The sequence below is a fragment of the Bombina bombina genome, chromosome 1 (assembly GCF_027579735.1).
Source record: "Bombina bombina isolate aBomBom1 chromosome 1, aBomBom1.pri, whole genome shotgun sequence".
Classification (NCBI taxonomy): Eukaryota; Metazoa; Chordata; class Amphibia; order Anura; family Bombinatoridae; genus Bombina; species Bombina bombina.
This window is the reverse complement of record NC_069499.1, coordinates 154,213,905-154,241,467: the sequence shown is the minus strand read 5'-3', so window position 1 is coordinate 154,241,467 and position 27,563 is coordinate 154,213,905. Positions and strand designations below refer to the sequence as shown.

The following is a 27,563-nucleotide window of genomic DNA, read 5'->3' as shown; positions in this document are numbered from 1 at the left end:
TTATTTTATCTCTTCATTGTACCAAAGAAGGTCAATTCCTTCAGACCAGTTCTGGATCTCTCATTATTGAATCGTTATGTTAGGATACCAACATTCAAGATGGTTACTGTAGGACTATCCTGCTTTTTGTTTAGCAAGGGCATTATATGTCTACAATAGATTTACAGGATGTGTATCTGCGTATTCCGATTCATCCAGATCACTTTTAGTGTCTGAGATTCTCTTTTTAGACAAGCATTACCAGTTTTGTGGCTCTACTGTTTGGTCTAGCCTCAGTTCCAAGAATTTTTTTCAAAGGTTCTCGGTGCCCTTCTTCTGTAATCAGAGAATAGGGTTTTGGTATTTCCTTATTTGGACGATATCTTGGTACTTGCTCAGTCTTCTCATTTTCGAAGAATCTCATACGAATCGACTTGTGTTGTTTCTTCAAGTTCATGGTTGGAGGATCAATTTACCATTCAGTTCATTGATTCCTCAGACAAGGGTAACCTTTTTAGGTTTCTAGATAAATTCAGTGTCTATGACTCTGTCCTTGTCAGACAAGAGAAGTTTAACATTGATATCAGCTTGTCAAAACCTTCAGTCACAATCATTCCCTTTGGTAGCCTTATGCATGGAAATGTTGGGTCTTAGGACTGCCGCATCAGATGCGATCTCCTTTGCTCGTTTTCACATGCGACCTCTTCAGCTCTGTATGCTGAACCAATGGTGCAGGGATTACTCAAAGATATCTCAATTAATATCTTTAAACCGATTTTACGACACTCTCTGACATGGTGGACAGATCACCATCGTTTAGTTCAGGGGGCTTCTTTGTTCTTCCGACCTGGACTATAATCTCAACAGATTCAAGTCTTACAGGTTGGGGAGCTGTGTGGGGGTCTCTGACGGCACAAGGGGTTTGGGAATCTCAGGAGGTGAGATTTCCGATCAATATTTTGGAACTCCGTGCAATTTTCAGAGCTCTTCAGTCTTGGCCTCTTCTGAAGAGAGAGTTGTTCATTGTTTTCAGATAAGACAATGTCACAACTGTGGCATACATCAATCATCAAGGAGGGACTCACAGTCCTCTGGCTATGAAAGAAGTATCTCGAATTTTGGTTTGGGCGGAATCCAGCTCCTGTCTAATCTCTGCGGTTTATATCCCAGGTATGGACAATTGGAAAGCGGATTATCTCAGTCGCCAAACGTTGCATCCGGGCGAATGGTCTCTTCACCCAGAGGTATTTCTTCAGATTGTTCAAATGTGGGAACTTCCAGAAATAGATCTGATGGCTTCTCATCTAAACAAGAAACTTCCCAGGTATCTGTCTAGATCCCGGGATCTTCAGGCGGAGGCAGTGGATGCATTTTCACTTCCTTGGAAGTATCATCCTGCCTATATCTTTCCGCCTCTAGTTCTTCTTCCAAGAGTAATCTCCAAGATTCTGAAGGAATGCTCGTTTGTTCTGCTGGTAGCTCCGGCATGGCCTCACAGGTTTTGGTATGCGGATCTGGTCCGGATGGCCTCTTGCCAACCGTGGACTTTTCCGTTAAGACCAGACCTTCTGTCACAAGGTCCTTTTTTCCATCAGGATCTGAAATCCTTAAATTTAAAGGTATGGAGATTGAACGCTTGATTCTTGGTCAAAGAGGTTTCTCTGACTCTGTGATTAATACTATGTTACAGGCTCGTAAATTTGTATCCAGAGAGATATATTATAGAGTCTGGAAGACTTATATTTCTTGGTGTCTTTCTCATCATTTTTCTTGGCATTCTTTTAGAATACCGAGAATATTACAATTTCTTCAGGATGGTTTAGATAAGGGTTTGTCCGCAAGTTCCTTGAAAGGTCAAATCTCTGCTCTTTCTGTTCTTTTTCACAGAAAGATTGCTATTCTTCCTGATATTCATTGTTTTGTTCAAGCTTTGGTTCGTATAAAGCCTGTCATTAAGTCAATTTCTCCTCCTGGAGTTTGAATTTGGTTCTGGGGGCTCTTCAAGCTCCTCCATTTGAACCTATGCATTCATTGGATATTAATTTACTTTCTTGGAAAGTTTTGTTCCTTTTGGCCATCTCTTCTACCAGAAGAGTTTCTGAATTATCTGCTCTTTCTTGTGAGTCTCCTTTTCTGATTCTTCATCAGGATAAGGCGGTGTTGCGAACTTCTTTTGAATTTTACCTAAGGTTGTGAATTCCAACAACATTAGTAGAGAAATTGTGGTTCCTTCATTATGTCCTAATCCTAAGAATTCTAAGGAGAAATCGTTGCATTCTTTGGATGTTGTTAGAGCTTTGAAATATTATGTTGAAGCTACGAAATCTTTCTGTAAGACTTCTAGTCTATTTGTTATCTTTTCCGGTTCTAGGAAAGGCCAGAAAGCTTCTGCCATTTCTTTGGCATCTTGGTTGAAATCTTTAATTCATCTTGCCTATGTTGAGTCGGGTAAAATTCCGCCTCAGAGAATTACAGCTCATTCTACTAGGTCAGTATCTACTTCCTGGGCGTTTAGGAATGAAGCTTCGGTTGACCAGATCTGCAAAGCAGCAACTTGGTCCTCTTTGCATACTTTTACTAAATTCTACCATTTTGATGTATTTTCTTCTTCTGAAGCAGTTTTTGGTAGAAAAGTTCTTCAGGCAGCGATTTCAGTTTGAATCTTCTGCTTATGTTTTTTGTTAAACTTTATTTTGGGTGTGGATTATTTTCAGCAGGAATTGGCTGTCTTTATTTTATCCCTCCCTCTCTAGTGACTCTTGTGTGGAAAGATCCACATCTTGGGTAGTCATTATCCCATACGTCACTAGCTCATGGACTCTTGTTAATTACATGAAAGAAAACATAATTTATGTAAGAACTTACCTGATAAATTCATTTCTTTCATATTAACAAGAGTCCATGAGGCCCACCCTTTTTTGTGGTGGTTATGATTTTTTTGTATAAAGCACAATTATTCCAATTCCTTATTTTATATGCTTCGCACTTTTTTTCTTATCACCCCACTTCTTGGCTATTCGTTAAACTGATTTGTGGGTGTGGTGAGGGGTGTATTTATAGGCATTTTAAGGTTTGGGAAACTTTGCCCCTCCTGGTAGGAATGTATATCCCATACGTCACTAGCTCATGGACTCTTGTTAATATGAAAGAAATGAATTTATCAGGTAAGTTCTTACATAAATTATGTTTTTCAGTCTTTCTATTCTTTGATTTTATGGAACATCATAGAAGCCTTAGCTTTACTGGTCAATTATTTTATGGTTGAATTCAAAAGGAGTAGGCTGGTTCCTTTTCCTTCAGTGATTTCTGTGTGCAATATGTTTTTTCCACTCAAACTTGTTTTAGTAATGATTTTTTACACTTGCTACTGTGCAACATTGAGAAACAGTTGATGTGGACATTTCCAGACTATCCTTGTTTATTATTATTCCTGTAAAAGGTTTTTCCGTTAAAAAAGTAGGAGGAAGTGAGGAAGTCCGCATCAATTCAAGTCCTCCGAATTGGTGTCAGACACCAAAATTTATAAAAAAACGCTGGATATCTTTGCGTCAAAGCTGACACGATGGTTTGCAAATATTGATAAATTAGAACCCACACTAGAAGCGGATAATTGGATTTATTAATCCACCTGTGTTGCTAAATTTGTTATTTCTGTCTATGTGACAATGATCTACACATACTCACGGGAAAGTTGTACCAGCATGCAGTGCGTCATGTATCAAATTAAATTTCAGTTTTTATATTGTTTTGTGTAATAACAAGCTGATTAGAAGGCAAATTATGGCAGCAGCTGGACGCATTAAATCTGTCCGTAATCTGAAATCTTGTTACTTGCAGAATGTACCCATCAGTGACGTCATTCGGGCCAAGGTCGTAGCCTTATTTTTATCGTGGCAGTAGCTGCTTACTTGCTAGTGGTCTTTTGTTGTAACTTGTAACTTTTAATTACATTTTTGGAATAAAGCACTTTCTTTTAAATCAGTACCAGTACGAGCCGGTCTGGGTATTTAGTGTTGTTCTCCTGCTGCTCATTAAGGACACCCATAGGGCACCGGGATCTGTGCTAGAGGAACGTGAGTCACGTAGGAGGCGTATAGGCTGTGATGGATACATGGCCAGCTGAATTAACCTGGTGTAATGCTGGATGTTTTTCACGCCTGTATTTCTTGGAAAAAAGACATTTGAATCCAGCGACTGAGATATTGGACATAGTACAGTTTGCTGCAGTCACTCTTTTTCCAGCATATTTGTATATATATTTATGGGAAAGCAACCTCTTTGTCTGAACATTACTTGCAGAATGTAGTCTTAGTAGACTTCTTTTCATCTACAGAATTGTATACATAATAAAAGTTGTGAGCATATCCTCTCTAATTTTAATATTACTAAAAAAGTTACATTAAATGCCACTAAAGTTGGATGGATAACTTAAATATATTATTATGCTTACCAAGTAGCCATCCCTCTGGCATTTGATTATTATTAATAACTAGTATTTATATAGTGCCTTTCTCCGAGTAGGACTCAAAGCGCTTTTTCAGCGCTTGCTCTCGGAATTAACCAAATTGGCAGCTGAATAGTAATAGTTGTTATTATTACCCAATTTAATGGTAGTCATTTAATCAACCTCGGAAGGATGAAGGGCTGAGTCGACCCTGCCGGGATTTGAACCTGTGACCTTTGGATCTTTAAACAGGCTTTTGTAGTCAGGGCATTTTGCCAACTGAGCTATCTCACAGGACTATAACGGAGCATAAGAAGCCCAGATAGACGCAGAATATAGTAGTGGTGACATGAACCAGGGAAACCAGCACAAAAACATATGATACAAAGTTAGGCATTACATGCAATTTGCAATTTCAGGGAGTGAAAATGCTTTTTAGTGTGGAACATTTCTTCTCTTTCCTTTGGTGGTCTCAAAGTAATATGTGTGCTATCTATATGGAAAAAAATAAGTTTCACTGCTTACCATTCCTTGAGTGTTTCAGGCGGCAAACACAATGCTTAAATATTGTGTACATGGCATCTAATACAGCCTGTAGGTAAGTGTCTAGCAATTGTAGGTTGACTAATATCGACCATAGCACTGGACACAGATTGGAACGACCTGGTGGGCATGAAATGCAGAACAGCCCACAATTTCAACATTCCAGGGATAGCCCTTGTTCTGAAAGTAACTGGCTCCAAATAGTTCTGTATCTGGTCAAACAGCATCAGAATTGATTGCCTTAAAAGCTGGAATCCCAGCAATATTTCACGGTTTGTTAAAGCTTCAGGGGCACAATGGGGAAAAAAAAAATCTCGTCACTCTTGACGAATAACCTCTTCCCTTTGCTCTAAAGCAAGCCATTGTTTACTGCGCCTTTTTAAGGAGGAGGGTTGCTTCAATGGTAAAGAGCAATACTTCCATCCTCAAGCAGATATAAACTAATACTTTATTCTATGTCCCTACATTCCGTGTTCCTTGAACATATATTATTTTTAGTTGTTTTTGATTGCAGACATGTTAAGAAAACACATTAATTGTATGTTTATGTAATATTTGGCTCCTGTGAGACTGATTTGATTCAGAATTCCAGACTATTGTGTTGTATGGAGTTTGCTACAAATAAATACACATTTTCTATCTGGGCAGTTACTTTGATGCAACTTTCAGACTACAGTGTGTAGCAACTTGGGGAACTTAATCAGATTTAATACGGGTGGGAAATATCTGAAATCATTCAGATGCAAATATATATCAAAATTAAATGAATAGGGTGTATTCCATGATAAATCTTAAACCTTAATTATGCACATATTTTGATTTGTAGACACAAGCAGATTGGGTGTTGAAGCCTTGATAAATAGATCTCTTAGTCTGCTTTGAAGGCAGTGTTTGTCTTGATTCTGAAAAGTCTGTTCTACACCCTTTTAGTAAAAAGTACCTTTTAGTTGATACATCTATTGAATTAAATATCTGTTAATTTAAGCATGAGTGTGTCTGCTTAGATCAAAGATTTTTCCTTTTGTAGGAACCGTATGAATGTGGTTAAGTTCTCTTGGAATATTGAACTCTATAAAGAGTCCCAAAGCCAAACTCAAGGATACCACACATGTTTTACACTAGTACTACGCAGGTTGAGTAGTTTTGTTGTCAGATCCAAGATTTTTGTAGGTTCCAAAGAATCCTGTCATGAAGAGAGCCTTTTGGGCAGTATGGGGTGCTAGTCCTTTCTGTTAATTGTTTATTGGAAGAGGGGATTGTTTTATCCACTTATTTACCTAAAGTATAATTTGTGAAGGTTATTTTTTCTAGTACAATACTTTCATTAACAGTGTGTTTATTTATTTTTTATTTTTTTATTTGACCTGGTATCAGCTCAGATATATTTTTTGCAGCTTCTCTAACTAGATTCATGCCTCCACGATTTTCATCTGACTTCTTATTTACTCTTCTTTCTGCGTCTGCAGAGGAGGCAGCTCTGCCTTGAATATTCTGTATTTCAGAGTTGACCAGATGGCTGGTCAATGTAGCCAAAATATTTCTAGTGCCATTAAACATTGCATCTTAAATTTCTCGAATCAGTGGACTATAAAATTTGTGGCTGTATCTTCAGTTGGTGGAGAGCAGATACTGCACAGCAAGAACTTATTATACTATTGTGTGATGTAAATTGGTACCAGTCTTGCATGCAGTTTGAAATCACTTCATCACAGGGACGTCTGGGCTCCTGAAGAGCTCTTGCTTTTCATTTATGTGAATATGTATTGTGTTTCTGGTTCTGAAGACTTGTGAATCCCATAAACCTCAAACGTATTAAAAAAAAAAAATATGACAGGATGCCAAAGAGTGCCTAAAGAGGAGTGCTTTAGAAAACAAGAAAATAAGTGATCAGTCACAAAATTGTCACAAAATGTCAATTCTTTATGCTGTTGTTTCTTAGCTAATGTTTGTTATCTTTGCATACAGAGGTATCACCTCTTAAATATTTAAAATGTTCATTCGGCAAACTGGGATGTAGGTTACAAGTTATGATTATTTGTTGAAAATAATGTATCTACTGCTCTAGAACCTTGAATTTGATAGAACTGTTGTTTTCAGTTGATATATTCCTTCACTATTAGCATTCAATATTACAGAGATCACCCTTACTCTATTTTGGTTCTTCCTCAGCATGCAGCAAGGCAATATTTTGATGACGAAGCTGAACTTTCTTCCGATGGGGCTGAATTTGTATCTTCTGATGAAGCGCTTGAATCCGAAAACGAGCAGGACTCTTCAATCATAGGATTCTTGAATGATAATACCCAGCTTTCACAGGGCCTGAATGGTAATTGTATTGTGAACTATATGTATACAATCAAACAATAAGAACAGTTGGTGTATGTTAATAAATAAATGCTTCCCCTTTGATTAGTTTGATTAAATCAAAATAAAGCAGATGATGCGTAATGTGAAATAAAAAACACTTGAACCGTTAGTCCTGAAGAATGACTGTTTAACAAGTTAATATACTTCCACTGGCAAAAATGCTTCTAGTAAAACTTATTACTGTTTTTCAGTGTCATACGCACATATGCTGTGAGGACCCAAGCACCAGTATTCAAACACCATGCTGCTCAGGGAATGGTGGCAGAGTGTATTGGGCCTGTAAAGACTCAATTTGTTTCATACGAGCCGCTTCTGACCCTCTGAAAAGGTATAGTGTTTGAATACTGCTGCATGGGCCCTTACAGAATATGTGCATATGCTGCTGAAAAATACTAATGACTTTTACTAGAAGCATGTTTGCTAATGACAGTATATTGTAAACATGCTTATTTTTCAAATTTAAATACACCTATGCACATTTCAGTTTTGACCTTTATATCCTTTTAAAATATTTCTTGTGTGAAAAAAGAAAATTGGGAGGAGGAATTTAACCTAATGCAATTCACATTTTTTTTATTGGAGTAAGGCTGTCACCATAGCCTATGCTATAATTAACCTGCTCAAAACCTTAATATTAGTCAAGTATATGTTAGAAAAATGCAATGTGTTTTCTTTCATAAAGGTGGTGAGAGTCCACAATCCATTGCTCCTGGGAATTAAACCCCTGGCCACTAGGAGGAGGCAAAGATCACAAAACTCCAAGAGCCCTCCCACCTTATTGGAAAATAGTATTGTCTTTGCCTTCGCAGGAGGAAGGTGAAGAAGGGAGGGGCTGCAGCTGTTTTTGTAAAGGGTGCTCAGATCGATTTGAGGCCCAGTTTTACCCTCTCAGAGCTATTGTTAGGATAGAGGGGTATCTTTGGAGTATGGGTAGTTACACAAGAACTCCCTATGGGAGTTAGTCACAGACCTGCCACAAGTGTCACAGGGACTGGTCCCTAGCCTCCTCCTGTTTGTTCTATGTTATACTTTATATATCTCATGTATCGCACTGGATTGGCTATCTACTTGAAGCAGTTTCTGCTGCTTATGATTCAAGGAACCTTGTAAAGGCAAGAGACTTTTCTCCAACATTGGTGTGTCCGGTCCACGGCGTCATCCTTACTTGTGGGATATTCTCTTCCCCAACAGGAAATGGCAAAGAGTCCCAGCAAAGCTGGCCATATAGTCCCTCCTAGGCTCCGCCCACCCCAGTCATTCTCTTTGCCGTTGCACAGGCAACATCTCCACGGAGATGGTTAAGAGTGTTTTGGTGTTTAAATGTAGTTTTTATTCTTCTATCAAGTGTTTGTTATTTTAAAATAGTGCTGGTATGTACTATTTACTCTGAAACAGAAAAGGATGAAGATTTCTGTTTGTGAGAGGAAGATGATTTTAGCAGACAGTAACTAAAATCGATTGCTGTTTCCACATAGGACTGTTGAGATGAAGTAACTTCAGTTGGGGGAAACAGTTAGCAGACTTTTCTGCTTAAGGTATGACTAGCCATATTTCTAACAAGACCATGTAATGCTGGAAGGCTGTCATTCCCCCTCATGGGGACCGGTAAGCCATTTTCTTAGTCAAACAAACAGAATAAAGGGCTTATTATGGGCTAAAAAACTGGTAGACATTTTTATGGGCTAAATCGATTGCTTTATTTGGGCATATTATTCAGATTTAGGCTGACAATTTGCATTTATAATCTTGGGGAACGTTTATATAACGGCAGGCACTGTGTTAGACACCTTTTCCAGTCAGGGGGCCTTTCTAGTTATAGACTGAGCCTCATTTTCGCGCCATTACTGCGCAGTTGTTTTTTGAGAGCAGGGCATGCAGATGCATGTGTGAGGATCTAAAAATTACTGGAAAAGCTTCTAGAAGGCGTCAATTGGTATCGTATTCCCCTCTGGGCTTGGTTGGGTCTCAGCAAAGACTATAGCTGGGACTGTATAGGGGTTATTTTAAGGGTTAAAGCTCTGAAATTTGGTGTGCAATACTTTTAATGCTTTAAGACACTGTGGTGAAATTTTGGTAATTTTTGAACAATTCCTTCATACTTTTTCACATATTCAGTAATAAAGTGTTTTCTGTTTAAAATTTAAAGAGACAGTAACGGTTTTGTTTTAAAACGTTTTTTGTGCTTTGTTGACAAGTTTAAGCCTGTTTAACATGTCTGTACCTTCAGATAAGCTATGTTCTATATGTATGAAAGCCAATGTGTCTCCCCATTTAAATTTATGTGATAATTGTGCCATAGCGTCCAAACAAAGTAAGGACAGTACTGCCACAGATAATGAAATTGCCCAAGATGATTCCTCAGATGAGGGGAGTAAACATGATACTACATCATCTCCTACTGTGTCTACACCAGTTTTGCCCACGCAGGAGGCCCCTAGTACATCTAGTGCGCCAATGCTTATTACCATGCAACAATTAACGGCTGTAATGGATAGCTCCATAGCAAATATTTTATCCAAAATGCCTACTTATCAGAGAAAGCGCGATTGCTCTGTTTTAAACACTGAAGAGCAAGAGGGCGCTGATGATAATTGTTCTGTCATACCCTCACACCAATCTGAAGGGGCCATGAGGGAGGTTTTGTCAGATGGAGAAATCTCAGATTCAGGAAAAATTTCTCATCAAGCTGAACCTGATGTTGTGACATTTAAATTTAAATTAGAACATCTCCGCGCACTGCTTAAGGAGGTGTTATCTACTCTGGATGATTGTGACAACTTGGTCATTCCAGAGAAATTATGCAAGATGGACAAGTTCCTAGAGGTTCCGGTGCACCCCGACGCTTTTCCTATACCCAAGCGGGTGGCGGACATAGTAAATAAGGAGTGGGAAAAGCCCGGCATACCTTTTGTTCCCCCCCCTATATTTAAGAAATTATTTCTCCTGTTAAGTGTAGTCAGTCCACGGGTCATCCATTACTTATGGGATTATATCTCCTCCCCAACAGGAAGTGCAAGAGGATCACCCAAGCAGAGCTGCTATACAGCTCCTCCCCTCTACGTCATACCCAGTCATTCTCTTGCACCTAACTAATAGATAGGACGTGTGAGAGGACTGTGGTTATTAAAATTAGTTTTTTATATCTTCAATCAAAAGTTTGTTATTTTAAACAGCACCGGAGTGTGTTGTTTTTTCTCAGGCAGCATTAGAAGAAGAATCTACCTGAGTTTGTGTATGATCTTAGCGGTCGTAACTAAGATCCATTTGCTGTTCTCGGCCATTCTGAGGAGTGAGGTAACTTCAGAACAGGGGACAGCGGGCAGGGTTCACCTGCAAGGAGGTATGTTGCAGTATATTATTTTCTAAGGAATGGAATTGACTGAGAAAATACTGCTAATACCCATATAATGTAAGTGCAGCCTTAAATGCAGTAGTAGCGACTGGTATCAGGCTGATATGTATGTATGTTTACACTGAGGTATTTCTGGGGAATGGAACTTCACTAAGAAAATACTGTATACATTTAACTTATATTTGAGCCCCCACTGCAGTGAAAGCGACTAGCAGCAGGCTTATTAGTATCATTTCATAATTTTATTTTTAAAACGTTTACTGGCATGTTAATCGTTTTTCTCTGAGGTACTTGGTGATAAAAAATTTTGGGCATTATTTTTCCACATGGCTGTCGTTTATTTATGAATAAATTCAGTTTACTGAGCTTCCCCACTGTTATAATATGAGTGGGAGGGGCCTATTTTGGCGCTTTATTGCGCAGTAAGAATTCAGTCACAGTCTTCCTATTCCTTCCTCCATGATCCAGGACGTCTCTACAGAGCCCAGGGGTCTCCAAACTAGTTTTGAGGGAGGTAATCACTCACAGCAGACCTGTGAGACTGTGCTTTTGACTGTGATAAAACGTTTATATTCTGTTATCCGTTTTTTGGGTATTATGGGGTTAATCATCCATTTGCTGGTGGGTGCAATCCTTTGCTAACTTAATGCATTTACTGTGAATATTTGTTTGCTATAACAAATTTGGTTCATTATTTTTCAACTGTGACAGTTTATTTGTGCTTCTTAAAGGCACAGTATCGTTTTTTATATTGCTTGTAAATTTATTTCAAAAGTATTTTCCAAGCTTGCTAGTTTCATTGCTAGTTTGTTAAACATGTCTGACACAGAGGAAATTCTTTGTGCAATATGTTTAAAGGCCAATGTGGAGCCCAATAGAAATTTGTGTACTAATTGCATTGATGCTACTTTAAATAAAAATGTACATGTTAAGAAAATTTCACCAGACAACGAGGGGGAAGTTATGCCGACTAATTCTCCTCACATGTCAGTACCTTCGTCTCCCGCTCAGGAGGTGCGTGATATTGTGGCGCCAAGTACATCAGGGCGGCCCATACAAATCACTTTGCAAGACATGGCTAATGTTATGACTGAAGTATTATCTAAATTGCCAGAATTTAGGGGTAAACGCGACCACTCTGGGGTGAGAACAGAGTGCGCTGATAATATTAGAGCCATGTCTGATACTGCGTCACAATTTGCAGAACATGAGGACGGAGAGCTTCATTCTGTGGGTGACGGATCTGATCCAAGTAAACTGGACTCAGACATTTCAAATTTTAAATTTAAGCTTGAGAACCTCCGTGTATTGCTAGGGGAGGTATTAGCGGCTCTGAATGATTGTAACACGGTTGCAATTCCAGAGAAAATGTGTAGGCTGGATAAATATTTTGCGGTACCGACGTGTACTGACGTTTTTCCTATTCCTAAAAGGCTTACAGAAATTATTAACTAGGAGTGGGATAGACCTGGTGTGCCCTTTTCTCCCCCTCCTATATTTAGAAAAATGTTTCCAATAGACGCCACCACACGGGACTTATGGCAGACGGTCCCTAAGGTGGAGGGAGCAGTTTCTACTCTGGCTAAGCGCACCACTATCCCGGTGGAGGATAGCTGTGCTTTTTCAGATCCAATGGATAAAAAGTTAGAGGGTTACCTTAAGAAAATGTTTGTTCAACAAGGTTTTATATTACAACCCCTTGCATGCATTGCGCCTGTCATGGCTGCGGCAGCATTCTGGTTTGAGTTTCTGGAAGAGACCATTAACTCAGTTACATTGGATGAGATTACAGACAAGCTTAGAGTCCTTAAGCTAGCTAATTCATTTATTTCCGACGCCGTAGTACACTTAACTAAACTTACGGCTAAGAATTCCGGATTCGCCATTCAAGCGCGCAGAGCGCTGTGGCTTAAATCCTGGTCAGCCGATGTGACTTCTAAATCTAAATTGCTTAACATACCTTTCAAAGGGCAGACATTATTCGGGCCCGGTTTGAAAGAAATTATCGCTGACATTACTGGAGGTAAGGGCCATGCCCTGCCTCAAGACAGAGCCAAACCAAGGGCTAGACAGTCTAATTTTCGTGCCTTTCGTAACTTCAAGGCAGGAGCAGCATCAACTTCCTCATCTCCAAAACAGGAAGGAACTGTTGCTCGCTACAGACAGGGCTGGAAACCTAGCCAGTCTTGGAACAAGGGCAAGCAGGCCAGAAAACCTGCTGCTGCCCCTAAGACAGCATGAAGTGAGGGCCCCCGATCCGGAAACGGATCTAGTGGGGGGCAGACTTTCTCTCTTCGCCCAGGCTTGGGCAAGAGATGTCCAGGATCCCTGTGCGTTAGAGATCATATCTCAGGGATATCTTCTGGACTTCAAAGCTTCTCCTCCAAAAGGGAGATTTCATCTTTCAAGGTTGTCAGCAAACCAGATAAAGAGAGAAGCGTTTCTACGCTGTGTACAAGACCTTTTACTAATGGGAGTGATCCATCCAGTTCCGCGGTCGGAACACGGACAAGGGTTTTACTCATATCTGTTTGTGGTTCCCAAAAAAGAGGGAACCTTCAGACCAATTTTGGACTTAAAGATCCTAAACAAATTCCTAAGAGTTCCATCGTTCAAAATGGAAACTATTCGGACAATCTTACCTATGATCCAAAGGGGTCAATACATGACCACAGTGGATTTAAAGGATGCCTACCTTCACATACCGATTCACAAGGATCATTATCGGTACCTAAGGTTTGCCTTCCTAAACAGGCATTACCAGTTTGTAGCTCTTCCCTTCGGGTTAGCCACGGCTCCAAGAATCTTTACAAAGGTTCTGGGCTCTCTTCTGGCGGTACTAAGACCGCGAGGAATTTCGGTAGCTCCGTACCTAGACGACATTCTGATACAAGCGTCAAGTTTCCATACTGCCAAGTCTCATACAGAGTTGGTTCTGGCATTTCTAAGGTCGCATGGGTGGAAGGTGAACGTAGAAAAGAGTTCTCTATTGCCACTCACAAGAGTTCCCTTCTTGGGGACTCTTATAGATTCTGTAGAAATGAAAATTTACCTGACAGAAGACAGGTTAACAAAACTTCTAAATGCTTGCCGTGTCCTTCATTCCATTCAACACCCGTCAGTGGCTCAATGCATGGAGGTAATCGGCTTAATGGTAGCGGCAATGGACATAGTACCTTTTGCACGCCTGCATCTCAGACCACTACAATTGTGCATGCTAAGTCAGTGGAATGGGGATTACTCAGATTTGTCCCCTATGCTGAATCTGGATCAAGAGACCAGAGATTCTCTTCTATGGTGGCTTTCTCGGCCACATCTGTCCAGGGGGATGCCCTTCAGCAGGCCAGATTGGACAATTGTAACAACAGACGCCAGCCTACTAGGTTGGGGCGCTGTCTGGAATTCCCTGAAGGCTCAGGGATCATGGACTCAGGAGGAGAGTCTCCTTCCAATAAACATTCTGGAATTAAGAGCAGTTCTCAATGCTCTTCTGGCTTGGCCTCAGCTAGCAACTCTGAGGTTCATCAGGTTCCAGTCAGACAACATCACGACTGTGGCTTACATCAACCATCAGGGAGGGACAAGGAGTTCCCTAGCGATGATGGAAGTCTCAAAGATAATTCGCTGGGCAGAGTCTCACTCTTGCCACCTGTCAGCGATCCACATCCCAGGCGTGGAGAACTGGGAGGCGGATTTCCTAAGTCGCCAGACTTTTCATCCGGGGGAGTGGGAACTTCACCCGGAGGTATTTGCACAACTGCTTCGGCGTTGGGGCAAACCAGATCTGGATCTCATGGCGTCTCGCCAGAACACCAAGCTTCCTTGTTACGGATCAAGGTCCAGGGACCTGGGAGCGGTTCTGATAGATGCTCTGACAGCACCTTGGGTCTTCAACATGGCTTATGTGTTTCCACCCTTCCCGATACTTCCTCGACTGATTGCCAGGATCAAACAGGAGAGAGCATCGGTGATTCTAATAGCGCCTGCGTGGCCACGCAGGACCTGGTATGCAGATCTAGTGGACATGTCGTCCTGTCCACCATGGTCTCTGCCTCTGAGACAGGACCTTCTGGTTCAGGGTCCTTTCAAACATCCAAATCTAATTTCTCTGAGGCTGACTGCATGGAGATTGAACGCTTGATTCTATCAAAGCGTGGATTCTCGGAGTCAGTGATTGATACCTTAATACAGGCTAGGAAACCTGTTACCAGGAAAATTTACCATAAAATATGGCGTAAATACTTACATTGGTGCGAATCCAAGAGTTACTCATGGAGTAAGGTTAGGATTCCTAGGATATTGTCTTTTCTACAAGAAGGCTTAGAAAAGGGTTTATCTGCTAGTTCGTTAAAGGGACAGATCTCAGCTCTGTCCATTCTTTTACACAAGCGTCTGTCAGAAGTTCCAGACGTTCAGGCTTTTTGTCAGGCTTTGGCCAGGATTAAGCCTGTGTTTAAAACTGTTGCTCCGCCATGGAGCTTAAACTTAGTTCTTAATGTTTTACAGGGTGTTCCGTTTGAACCCTTCATTCCATTGATATCAAGCTGTTATCTTGGAAAGTTCTGTTCCTAATGGCTATTTCCTCGGCTCGAAGAGTCTCTGAGTTATCAGCCTTACATTGTGATTCTCCTTATCTGATTTTTCATTCAGGCAAGGTAGTTCTGCGTACTAAACCTGGGTTCTTACCTAAGGTAGTCACTAACAAGAATATCAATCAAGAGATTGTTGTTCCTTCATTGTGCCCTAATCCTTCCTCAAAGAAGGAACGACTTCTGCACAATCTGGACGTCGTCCGTGCCCTGAAATTCTATTTACAGGCAACTAAAGATTTTCGACAAACTTCTTCCCTGTTTGTTGTTTATTCTGGACAGAGGAGAGGTCAAAAGGCTTCGGCTACCTCTCTCTCCTTCTGGCTTCGTAGCATAATACGTTTAGCCTATGAGACTGCTGAACAGCAGCCTCCTGAAAGAATTACAGCTCATTCTACCAGAGCTGTGGCTTCCACTTGGGCCTTTAAAAATGAGGCCTCTGTTGAACAGATTTGCAAGGCTGCAACTTGGTCTTCACTTCACTTCACACCTTTTCAAAATTTTACAAATTTGACACTTTTGCTTCTTCGGAGGCTGTTTTTGGGAGAAAGGTTCTTCAGGCAGTGGTTCCTTCCGTGTAAAGGTCCTGCCTGTCCCTCCCGTCATCCGTGTTCTTTTAGCTTTGGTATTGGTATCCCATAAGTAATGGATGACCCGTGGACTGACTACACTTAACAGGAGAAAACATAATTTATGCTTACCTGATAAATTCCTTTCTCCTGTAGTGTAGTCAGTCCACGGCCCGCCCTGTTTTTACGGCAGGTCTAAATTTTAAACTAAACTCCAGTCACCACTGCACCCTATAGTTTCTCCTTTCTCGTTTGGTTTCGGTCGAATGACTGGGTATGACGTAGAGGGGAGGAGCTGTATAGCAGCTCTGCTTGGGTGATCCTCTTGCACTTCCTGTTGGGGAGGAGATATAATCCCATAAGTAATGGATGACCCGTGGACTGACTACACTACAGGAGAAAGGAATTTATCAGGTAAGCATAAATTATGTTTTCCTATGGTCGACCCCAGAAAGGACTTATGGCAGACAGTCCCTAAGGTCGAGGGGGCAGTTTCTACTCTAAACAAACGCACTACTATTCCTATCGAAGATAGTTGTGCTTTCAAAGATCCTATGGATAAAAAATTGGAAGGTTTGCTTAAAAAGATTTTTGTACAGCAAGGTTACCTTCTACAACCAATTTCGTGCATTGTTCCTGTCACTACAGCAGCGTGGTTCTGGTTCGAGGAACTAGAAAAGTCGTTCAGTAGAGAGACTCCATATGAGGAGGTTATGGACAGAGTTCACACACTTAAATTGGCTAACTCTTTTATTTTAGATGCCGCTTTGCAATTAGCTAGATTAGCGGCGAAAAATTCAGGGTTTGCTATCGTGGCGCGCTTTGGCTAAAGTCTTGGTCAGCGGATGTGTCATCCAAGACAAAATTGCTTAACATCCCTTTCAAAGGTAAAACTTTATTTGGACCAGAATTGAAAGAGATTATTTCAGACATCACTGGGGGAAAGGGCCACGCCCTTCCACAGGATAGGTCTTTTAAGGCTAAAAATAAGTCTAATTTTCGTCCCTTTCGCAATTTCAGGAACGGACCGGCCTCTAATTCTGCATCCTCTAAGCAAGAGGGTAATGCCTCACAACCCAAACCAGCCTGGAAACCGATGCAAGGCTGGAACAAGGGTAAGCAGGCCAAGAAGCTCGCCACTGCTAACAAAACAGCATGAAGGAGTAGCCCCCGATCCGGGACCGGATCTAGTGGGGGGCAGACTCTCTCTCTTTGCTCAGGCTTGGGCAAGAAATGTTCAGGATCCTTGGGCGCTAGAAATAGTTTCTCAAGGTTATCTCCTGGAATTCAAGGGGAAGGTTCCACATGTCTCACTTATCCTCAAACCAAATAAAGAGACAGGCATTCTTACATTGTGTAGAAGACCTGTTAAAGATGGGAGTGATACACCCAGTTCCGATAAAGGAACAAGGAATGGGATTTTATTCCAATCTGTTCGTAGTTCCCAAAAAAGAGGGAACTTTCAGACCAATTTTGGATTTGAAGATCCTAAACAAATTTCTCAGGGTACCATCGTTCAAGATGGAAACCATTCGAACAATTCTACCCACTATCCAGGAAAGTCAATTTATGACTACCGTGGATCTAAAGGATGCGTACCTACATATTCCTATCCACAAAGAACATCATCAGTTCCTAAGGTTCGCTTTTCTGGACAAGCATTACCAGTTTGTGGCCCTCCCATTCGGGTTAGCCACTGCTCCAAGGATTTTCACAAAGGTGCTAGGGTCCCTTCTAGCGGTTCTAAGACCGAGGGGCATTGCAGTAGTATCTTACTTGGACGACATTCTAATACAAGCGTCGTCCCTGTCAAAAGCAAGGGCTCATACGGACATCGTTCTAGCCTTTCTCAGATCTCACGGATGGAAGGTGAACATAGAAAAAAGTTCTCTGTCTCCGTCGACAAGAGTTCCCTTCTTGGGAACAATAATAGATTCCTTAGAAATGAGGATTTTTCTGACAGAGGTCAGAAAATCAAAACTTCTAAGCTCTTGTCAAGTGCTTCATTCTGTTCCTCGTCCTTCCATAGCGCAGTGCATGGAAGTAGTAGGATTGATGGTTGCAACAATGGACATAGTTCCTTTTGCACGAATTCATCTAAGACCATTACAACTGTGCATGCTCAAACAGTGGAATGGGGATTATACAGACTTGTCTCCAATGATTCAAGTAGATCAAAAGACCAGAGATTCACTCCGTTGGTGGCTGACCCTGGACCATCTGTCCCAGGGAATGAGCTTCCGCAGACGAGAGTGGGTCATTGTCACGACCGACGCCAGTCTAGTGGGCTGGGGCGCGGTCTGGGAATCCCTGAAAGCTCAGGGTCTATGGTCTCGGGAAGAGTCTCTTCTCCCGATAAACATTCTGGAACTGAGAGCGATATTCAATGCTCTCAGAGCTTGGCCTCAACTAGCAAAGGCCAAATTCATAAGGTTCCAATCAGACAACATGACGACCGTTGCATATTTCAATCATCAGGGGGGAACGAGAAGTTCCCTGGCGATGAAAGAAGTGACCAAAATAATTCAATGGGCGGAGGATCACTCCTGCCACTTGTCTGCGATCCACATCCCAGGAGTGGAAAACTGGGAGGCGGATTTTCTGAGTCGTCAGACATTCCATCCGGGGGAGTGGGAACTCCATCCGGAGATCTTTGCCTAAATAACTCAATTATGGGGCATTCCAGACATGGATCTGATGGCGTCTCGTCAGAACTTCAAGGTTCCTTGCTACGGGTCCAGATCCAGGGATCCCAAGGCGACTCTAGTAGATGCACTAGTAGCACCTTGGACCTTCAACCTAGCTTATGTATTTCCACCGTTTCCTCTCATTCCCAGGCTGGTACCCAGGATCAATCAGGAGAGGGCCTCTGTGATCTTGATAGCTCCTGCGTGGCCACGCAGGACTTGGTATGCAGACCTGGTGAATATGTCATCGGCTCCACCATGGAAGCTACCTTTGAGACAGGACCTTCTTGTTCAGGGTCCATTCGAACATCCAAATCTGGTCTCCCTCCAGCTGACGGCTTGGAGATTGAACGCTTGATTCTATCGAAGCGTGGGTTTTCAGATTCTGTAATAGATACTCTGGTTCAGGCCAGAAAACCTGTAACTAGAAAAATTTACCATAAAATATGGAAAAAATATATCTGTTGGTGTGAATCCAAAGGATTCCCATGGAATAAGATAAAAATTCCTAAGATTCTCTCCTTTCTACAAGAAGGTTTGGAGAAAGGATTATCTGCAAGTTCTCTAAAGGGACAGATCTCTGCTTTATCTGTCTTACTACATAAAAGACTGGCAGCTGTGCCAGATGTTCAAGCATTTGTTCAGGCTCTGGTTAGGATCAAGCCTGTTTACAGACCTTTGACTCCTCCCTGGAGTCTAAATCTAGTTCTTTCAGTTCTTCAAGGGGTTCCGTTTGAACCTTTACATTACATAGATATTAAGTTACTATCTTGGAAAGTTTTGTTTTTGGTTGCAATTTCTTCTGCTAGAAGAGTTTCAGAGTTATCTGCTCTGCAGTGTTCTCCGCCCTATCTGGTGTTCCATGCAGATAAGGTGGTTTTGCGTACTAAGCCTGTTTTTCTTCCTAAAGTTGTTTCTAACAAAAATATTAACCAGGAGATAGTTGTACCTTCTTTGTGTCCGAATCCAGTTTCAAAGAAGGAACGTTTGTTACACAATTTGGACGTAGTCCGTGCTCTAAAATTCTATTTAGAGGCTACTAAAGATTTCAGACAAACATCTTCCTTGTTTGTTGTTTATTCTGGTAAAAGGAGAGGTCAAAAAGCTACTTCTACCTCTCTTTCTTTTTGGCTTAAAAGCATTATCCGATTGGCTTATGAGACTGCCGGACGGCAGCCTCCTGAAAGAATCACAGCTCACTCCACTAGGGCTGTGGCTTCCACATGGGCCTTCAAGAACGAGGCTTCTGTTGACCAGATATGTAAGGCAGCGATTTGGTTTTCACTGCACACTTTTGCCAAATTTTACAAATTTGATACTTTTGCTTCTTCGGAGGCTATTTTTGGGAGAAAGGTTTTGCAAGCTGTGGTGCCTTCCGTTTAGGTACCCTGATTTGCTCCCTCCCTTCATCCGTGTCCTAAAGCTTTGGTATTGGTTCCCACAAGTAAGGATGACGCCGTGGACCGGACACACCAATGTTGGAGAAAACAGAATTTATGCTTACCTGATAAATTACTTTCTCCAACGGTGTGTCCGGTCCACGGCCCGCCCTGGTTTTTTAATCAGGTCTGATGAATTATTTTCTCTAACTACAGTCACCACGGTACCATATGGTTTCTCCTATATATATTTCCTCCTGACCGTCGGTCGAATGACTGGGGTGGGCGGAGCCTAGGAGGGACTATATGGCCAGCTTTGCTGGGACTCTTTGCCATTTCCTGTTGGGGAAGAGAATATCCCACAAGTAAGGATGACGCCGTGGACCGGACACACCGTTGGAGAAAGTAATTTATCAGGTAAGCATAAATTCTGTTTTTTCAGTTGATTTCAGATCTGGAGTCTATGGGTGTAATAGTTCCAGTTCTGGAATTGGAACAGGGTCAGGATTTCTATTCAAACCTCTTTTTTTCCCAAGAAGAAAGGAACTTACAGACCAGATCTGGATTTGAAAACTTTAAACAAGTTTCTCAGGGTTCCTTCTTTCAAGATATAAAACCTTTGGACTATTCTTCCTCTTGTTCAACGGGGACAATCATGTCCTCTATAGACCTGAAGGATGCTTATCTTCATATCCCTATTCACATGGATCATCATCAACTGCTAAGCATTTTTTTAGTTTTTTGCTCTTCCATTTGGTTTGGCTACCACTCACAGAATCTTTACAAAGGTTCTGGGGACTCATTTATCGGTGACAAGGGCTGAAGGTATAAACAATAAAAGTTAAGAATAAAGGTTTAGGGTTTCTTAAGCACTCTTTACTAGTCTAAGTAGTAAGGAATTAAACTTTTAATATTTAAAGGTAAAAATGAGGAAACAACCTCTATATAATAAATTGAACCCCACCAACCAAAATAATAATCAAGTGAGATAAAAAGTGCAAGTATTCACCCCCCTGTTTCCTGGCCGATAGGAGCAGTCGTCAGCATCAGGTTCTAGGGGTTAAAAAACATGCAATAACACTAATAAAATACACAAACTAGTTTCGGCCCAAGTACTGGCCTTTTTCAATGTTAGTAGTAACAAGCAGAAGCCCCAAATGCCACCCTTTTAAATACAGGCATGCTGCCTGCTATTCACCAATCATGGTGCAGCATCCAGAGCTGCCCCTCATAACAGAAGACATAGTGTGTAAACAGACTCTGACAGGATTAGTGTATAACAATACAGTGAAATCCTGGTTAGTAGTACTGTATATGTAACTGAGTATTACACATATTTGTGCATTCGTTACAATTGGAGGAAATGGATTAGATTAGAAATGGATTAGCACACAGTGATACTGCAGTATAGAACATTCTGTTACTGACAGTGAACCCTCATATCATACATTTAGCTTGTCATTGTCATTACACAGTGCACACAGTGATTGTTCACACCAACCCTCACTGCACATAGAGATACTGCAGTATAGAACATTCTATTACTGACAGAGAACCCTCATATCACACATGTAACTTATTATCATTACACCGTGTACACAGTGATTGTCTACACTAACCCTCGCTGCACACAGTGATACTGCAGTATAGATCATTCTGTTAATGACAGAGAACCCTCTTGTCACAAGATTAGTGTATAACAATGCAGTAAAATCCTGGTTAGTAGTACTGTATGTGTTCCTGAGTATTACACATATTTGTGCATTTGTTGCAGTAGGAGGAAATGGGTTACAGTGCACACAGTGATACTGCAGTATAGAACATTCTGTTACTGACAGTGAACCCTCTTATTATACATTTAGCTTGTTATTGTCATTACACCGTGTGCACAGTGATTGTTTACACTGACCCTCGCTGCACATAGAGATACTGCAGTATAGAACATTCTATTACAGACAGAGAGCCCTCATATAACACATGTAACTTATTGTCATTACACAGTGTACACAGAGATTGTCTACACTTACCCTCGCTACACACAGCGACACTGCAGTGTAGATCATTCTGTCACTGACAGAGAACCCTCTTATCACACATGTAACTTGTAATTGTCGTTCCACACTGTACACAGTGATTGTTTACACTATCCCTCGCTGCACACAGAAATACTGCAGTATGTAACATTTTATTACTGACAGAGAATCCTCATATCACACATGTGACTTGTTATTGTCAATAGACAGTGTACACAGTGATTGTTTACACTAACCCTCGCTGCGCACAGTGATACTGCAGTGTAGAACATTCTGTAACCTGTTATTGTCAGAACACACTATACAAAGTGTGCCATACTAAGTTCATATATACACTAGCCTCAATTATGATGTCAATTGGGAGTGAATCATTATATAGCGATCATGATAATAACAGTGTAATCAATGCACACCCTCATCTTAAAATGGCATGTGTGTGCAAGACCCTAGAATAATTATAACAGGTGTCAACCACACTACTCATAAATCAAAATTATTAGATGTGCAAATTGAATAATAAATCAGTATAGAAATTTATCTAGAATAGAATTCAGATTTCAGGAATGGTAGTATCCCCCCACTGTGCCACAGTGGAAGGTTCATTCCGTAAAGATAAAATTAACTGATTATCTGAAACTTAACATGGTATAGCTACCAACCATCCACTCAAGATAGATCAAATATTTGTTAACCAGGTGGGTGTACAAATAATTACAGAAAAACCCAAAAATTATTAGCTTCATTCATTCCATGAGGCATGATTGAATTTAATCTAAATATCCAATTGGTCTCCTTTTAGAGCAGTATTTGTTCGCACCCACTGCCTCTAATACCGGGTTTCACTTGCTCCAAACCACAACATGTAAAGGTTCCTGTGCCTCCTCCATGATTGGAGAGGAAATGTTTAGCCACACTGGTGATTTGTTTGCCTTTCTCTAAATCTCTACGGGCATTACGGATATTACTTAGGTGTTCCGTCATGCGTTTACCCAATTTTCTAGTGGTCATCCCAACATAGAAATATTCACATGAGCATGAGATGCAATAAATCACATTAGTGCTTTGGCAGTTAATATGTGTATGAATCCTCCATTTCTTATGGAATCGATCAATCATAAATTCTTTCTTTATCATGTGTTGACACACCTTACAGTTTCCACAAGGGACAGAACCCCTATATAGTGGTGGTTTTTTTGCATTTCTATTGAAGTGGCTTGTAGTGAGACGGTCATTAAGGTTAGGTGCTCTCCTAAGGGTGAATGAGTTTTTTTTTGGCAAGGATGCTAGTTGTTCATCTCCCAGTAAAATATGCCAGTGTTTTCTTACAATATCTGACAATATGTCACTTTGCTGATTATAGGTGGCGATAAACCTAAGTGTGTTAGTGGAACTACATTGTTTAGGTCTCAATAAATCATCCCTGTCCTTCGCAAGGGCCTTGTTATATGCCCTAGCCAATGATTTTTTTAGAGTACCCACGTAGTAAAAGTCTTTGTTTTAAATCAAATGCTGCCTTTTTAAATGACTCTAGTGTGGTACTGTTCCTTCTAATTCTTAGATATTCCCCATATGGGAGACCTCTAACAGTTGAGGGGTGATGAAAACTGGATGCGTGTAGGATGTTGTTAGTGGCCGTTGGTTTCCTATAAACATCAGTTCCAAGCTTATTGTCAACCTTTTTAATGGTTAAATCCAAGAATTGCACATTGCTTTCACTAGATGTGAATGTCAAAAAGGCCAAAAGGGTTATCATTGAGTGTTTGAATAAATTCCTCTAATATTTCCCCCGGTCCAGACCATATAAACACAATATCGTCTATATATCTAGACCAATGGGAGATATATTTGGGGAAATTAGTAAGGGATTCATGAAATACTACCATTTCCTCCCACCAGCCTAGATATATATTTGCGTAGGTGGGGGCACATGAAGTGCCCATGGCAGTGCCACATATCTGTAAAAAGAATTTGTCATCAAATACAAAATAATTATGGGTTAAAACAAATTTAAGCAGTTTAATAAGAAAATCCTTCGTTTCTACGTTTATCTCTGAGTTTTTCTCAAGAAAATAAGCTACTGCTTTACAACCCCATTCTGTTTTTATACTTGTATAAAGCGACTCAACGTCGCAAGTTACCAACAACGAGTTATGAAGGTATGTCAGTGGTTCCTTACCTGGATGATATCTTTTCACTTAGCAGTATCTCATACCAACAATTTTTTTTTTGTTTTATCAAGAGCATAGTTGGAAAATAAACATTCCAAAATGTTGCCCCCTCAGTCCAGGATTACTTTTCTCTGTGTAATAATTGACTCAGTCTCTATGACTTAGTCTTTGACAAAACAGAGAAGGATGAAGTTATTCTCAGCTTGTTTAAATCTTCAGCCATTTCCTTATCCTTCTGTAGCTCTTTGTATGGAAGTCTTAGGTCTGATGATAGCAGCCTAAGATGCAATTCCATTTGCTTAGTTTTCACATGAGGCCTGTGTAGCTTTGTATGCTCATTTGGCTCAAAAGGTTAATTTGGGTGCCAAAACAAGACAATCCCTTTCCTGGTGAATCAATCATCTGTCCATTGTTCTGGGGGAACCCTTTGTCTGCCCAAATTGGACTTTGATCTTGACAGATGCAAGTCTTTCAGGTTGGAGTGCAGTCTGGGGATCCCAGAGAGCACAAGTAGTGTGGGTAATTCAGGAGGCGAAGTTTACCATAAATATTTAGAAACTCTCTTGAAGATAAAGACTTATCTGCATTTCCAGTCAGACAATGTCACAGCAGTCTTACGTTAGTCATCTGGTGGAGACTCGCAGTTCTCTTGTGATGACAGAGTTTTCCTGAATTCTGATTTGGGCAGAAAGCAATTCCTGTATTATTTCTGCAGTTCATATTCCAGGGGTGTGCAATTGGAAAGCAGACTTTCTCAGTCATCAATCCCTTCACCTAGGGGAATGGTCTCTTCATCTGCAACTCTTCAGTCAGGTTGTAGACATATGGGGTCTTCTGGAAGTGTATCTGATGACTTCTCACAAAGAACAGATGTTTAGCGAGGTCTAGGGCAGGGGTCGCCAACCTTTCGGACCTCAGAGACCACTAACATTAATTTTTTTTTTTTTAAAGGTACAAACCTCTATAATGTGTGTGTATGTAAATATATATATATATAAATACTGTATATATATATATACATATATATATAGTGTGTGTATTAGTGTGTGTGTATATATATATATATATATATATATATACACACACATACTGTACATAACTAGTATAACCATAGCTAAGTTTACATTATGTATATATTTACACATTTTTAAGAATTATTTTTTGGAATTAAGTAACTGAATGACAGAACTGAGAGAATACTTTCAAATGACAGATGAAGGGCGGGTGCCAACTTTTGAGCTGGAAACAGAGTGGCAGAATGTGGGGGGAAAAGAATTATGTTTAAAAGGACCACACAACTTCCAAGTTACCTCCCCAGTTAGGAATTATTCACAACTTCTTATGATCATGGACAGACATTGGAGTCATAAATTAAGTTTATATCAAAAAGCTCTCGATATGGACGTGAGCTAACCACGACTGATGTTACTGGCAATTACTATAATACTGGTGAGATATGCCTGATCAACTGGATGGCAATTACTGGAATTCAGGTTGAATAAAATTATTAGAATGAAAAATAATTAATATTTAATTAAAAAAGAAGATGGAGGGGAGGAAGACAAACAGTGATGTAAGTCCATCTGAAGGAATTTGGAAAACTACTACAAAGAGACAGTTAAAGGGAAGAAAATAAATTAAATATAAGAGAGAATTTTTTTTTAAGATTTTCTTTTTTTTATATATACATTAATTCCACTATTTCAAGCCAAGACTATACCAAACTCTACTGGCTTTAGAATGGAAGCATCTTCCATTAGTACTACAAAACGTGCGTAGGGAGATTGTAATTTAACTCCTCCTCCGTCGGCACTGTAAGAAGTTGCAGCGCGACGGGGATGACACCATCAGAGGAGATTAATTCCTGCTTGATGGTGTCAAGGAACACCAACAAAGCTTTTAAAAGTTTTCTTTACATGGAGCAATTTCCAGGGGTGTCACACCGCCTCTGGATGCTCATGCCCCCACCCCAAATGAAAAAGGATATATTTGAGTGGAGCAGAGAGTTTCAGCTTGGATTTCCATTTAGCAAGTAGCTTAAACTCAGGTTATAATATATACGGGAGATTGTTATAAGCATTCTCTGCTTATTTTTCATGTGAATAATTCTAAATGTATGTTTTGGAATTTATTTTTCATGGTTTATCTTTTCTCTATGCAGTAAACCATAGGATTGAAATTGCTATAAGCATTCTCTTTGCTTATTTGAATCCTTTTCTGCTGTATGTTTGCAGTATTCTGCTGTGCAGGTATATGCTAACTTTTAGATTTTTGTCCTTCTCTTTCTTTGAAGGGACATACTCTTTGCATAATGGACTATCGTCCTAGGAGATGAATAAGGGCTAGGATCTTTTTATGGTTCCCAAAAAGGAGGGACCTCTCCGTCCCATCCTAGACCAAAAGTGTCTCAACAAATTCCTCAGGGTTCCGTCCTTCAAGATGGAGACTATTCGTTCCATTCTTCCTTTGGTTCAGGAAGGTCAGTTCATGACGACCTTAGACCTGAAGGATGCTTATTTACACGTTCCCATTTTCAGCGATCCTCACCAGTTTACAAGGTTTGTCTTTCTGGACAAGCATTTCCAGTTTTTTGCCCTTCCGTTTGGTCTTGCCACGGCTCCCAGAATATTCACAACGTTTCTTCTGGCAGTGATTAGATCCCAGGGAATTGCTGTGGTGCCTTATCTAGTTGACATCTTGGTTCAGGCGTCATCTTTTCATCTAGCAAAATCTCATACGAGATGTTATCTTTTCTACGTTCCTTCGGGTGGAAGTGAATATTGAACAGAGTGCTCTAGTTCCAACTTCAGGAGTGTGTTTCCTAGGGGCAATCATTGATTCCCTGTCCATGAATATTTTCCTGACGGACGTCAGAAAACCGAAACTTCATGCTTCTTGCCTTTCTCTCCAGTTTGCTATTCGCCCATCAGTGGCTTAATACATGATTGGTCTGATGGTGGCTTCCATGGATATTGTTCCTTTTGCCGGTTCCATTTAAGACCTCTGCAGCTTGCATGCTCATTTAATGGAAAGGAGACCATTCAAATTTCTCACAAAGGATAAATCTGGATCCTCTACCTAGAGCTCTTCTCTCGTGATGGATTTCACAGGACCTTTTGTGTTAGGGCACTTGCTTCCTGAGACCTTCCTAGGGGATTGTGGCTATGGACGACAGCCTGTTAGGCTGGGTTGCTGTTTGGGATTCTCTAAGACCTCAGAGCATGTGGTCTTGGGAAGAGTCTTCTCTTCCCATAAGCATTTTGGAATGGAGAGCAATCTTTAATGCCTTGACAGCTTGGCCTCAATTATCTTTAGTCCGTTTTATCAGATTCCAGTTGGACTACATCTCCTCAGTGGATTACATCAACCATCAGGGAGGAACTCTGAGTTCCTTGGTCATGAAGTAGGTGACTCACATTCTGGTGGCTCGTTTGTCTAGGGTTATGTTTCTCG

The 27,563-nt window shown here is 40.7% G+C and overlaps 1 protein-coding gene across 1 annotated transcript in view; it reads left to right on the top strand.

The window, feature by feature from the left end:
* Positions 1-27,563, top strand: part of FANCM (FA complementation group M) — an 811,954-nt gene that overhangs the window by 758,257 nt on the left and 26,134 nt on the right. The window contains exon 18 of the mRNA XM_053697678.1: positions 7,136-7,292. Within this exon, the coding sequence (XP_053553653.1) occupies positions 7,136-7,292 (157 nt within the window). The remainder of the gene's footprint in view (positions 1-7,135; positions 7,293-27,563) is intronic.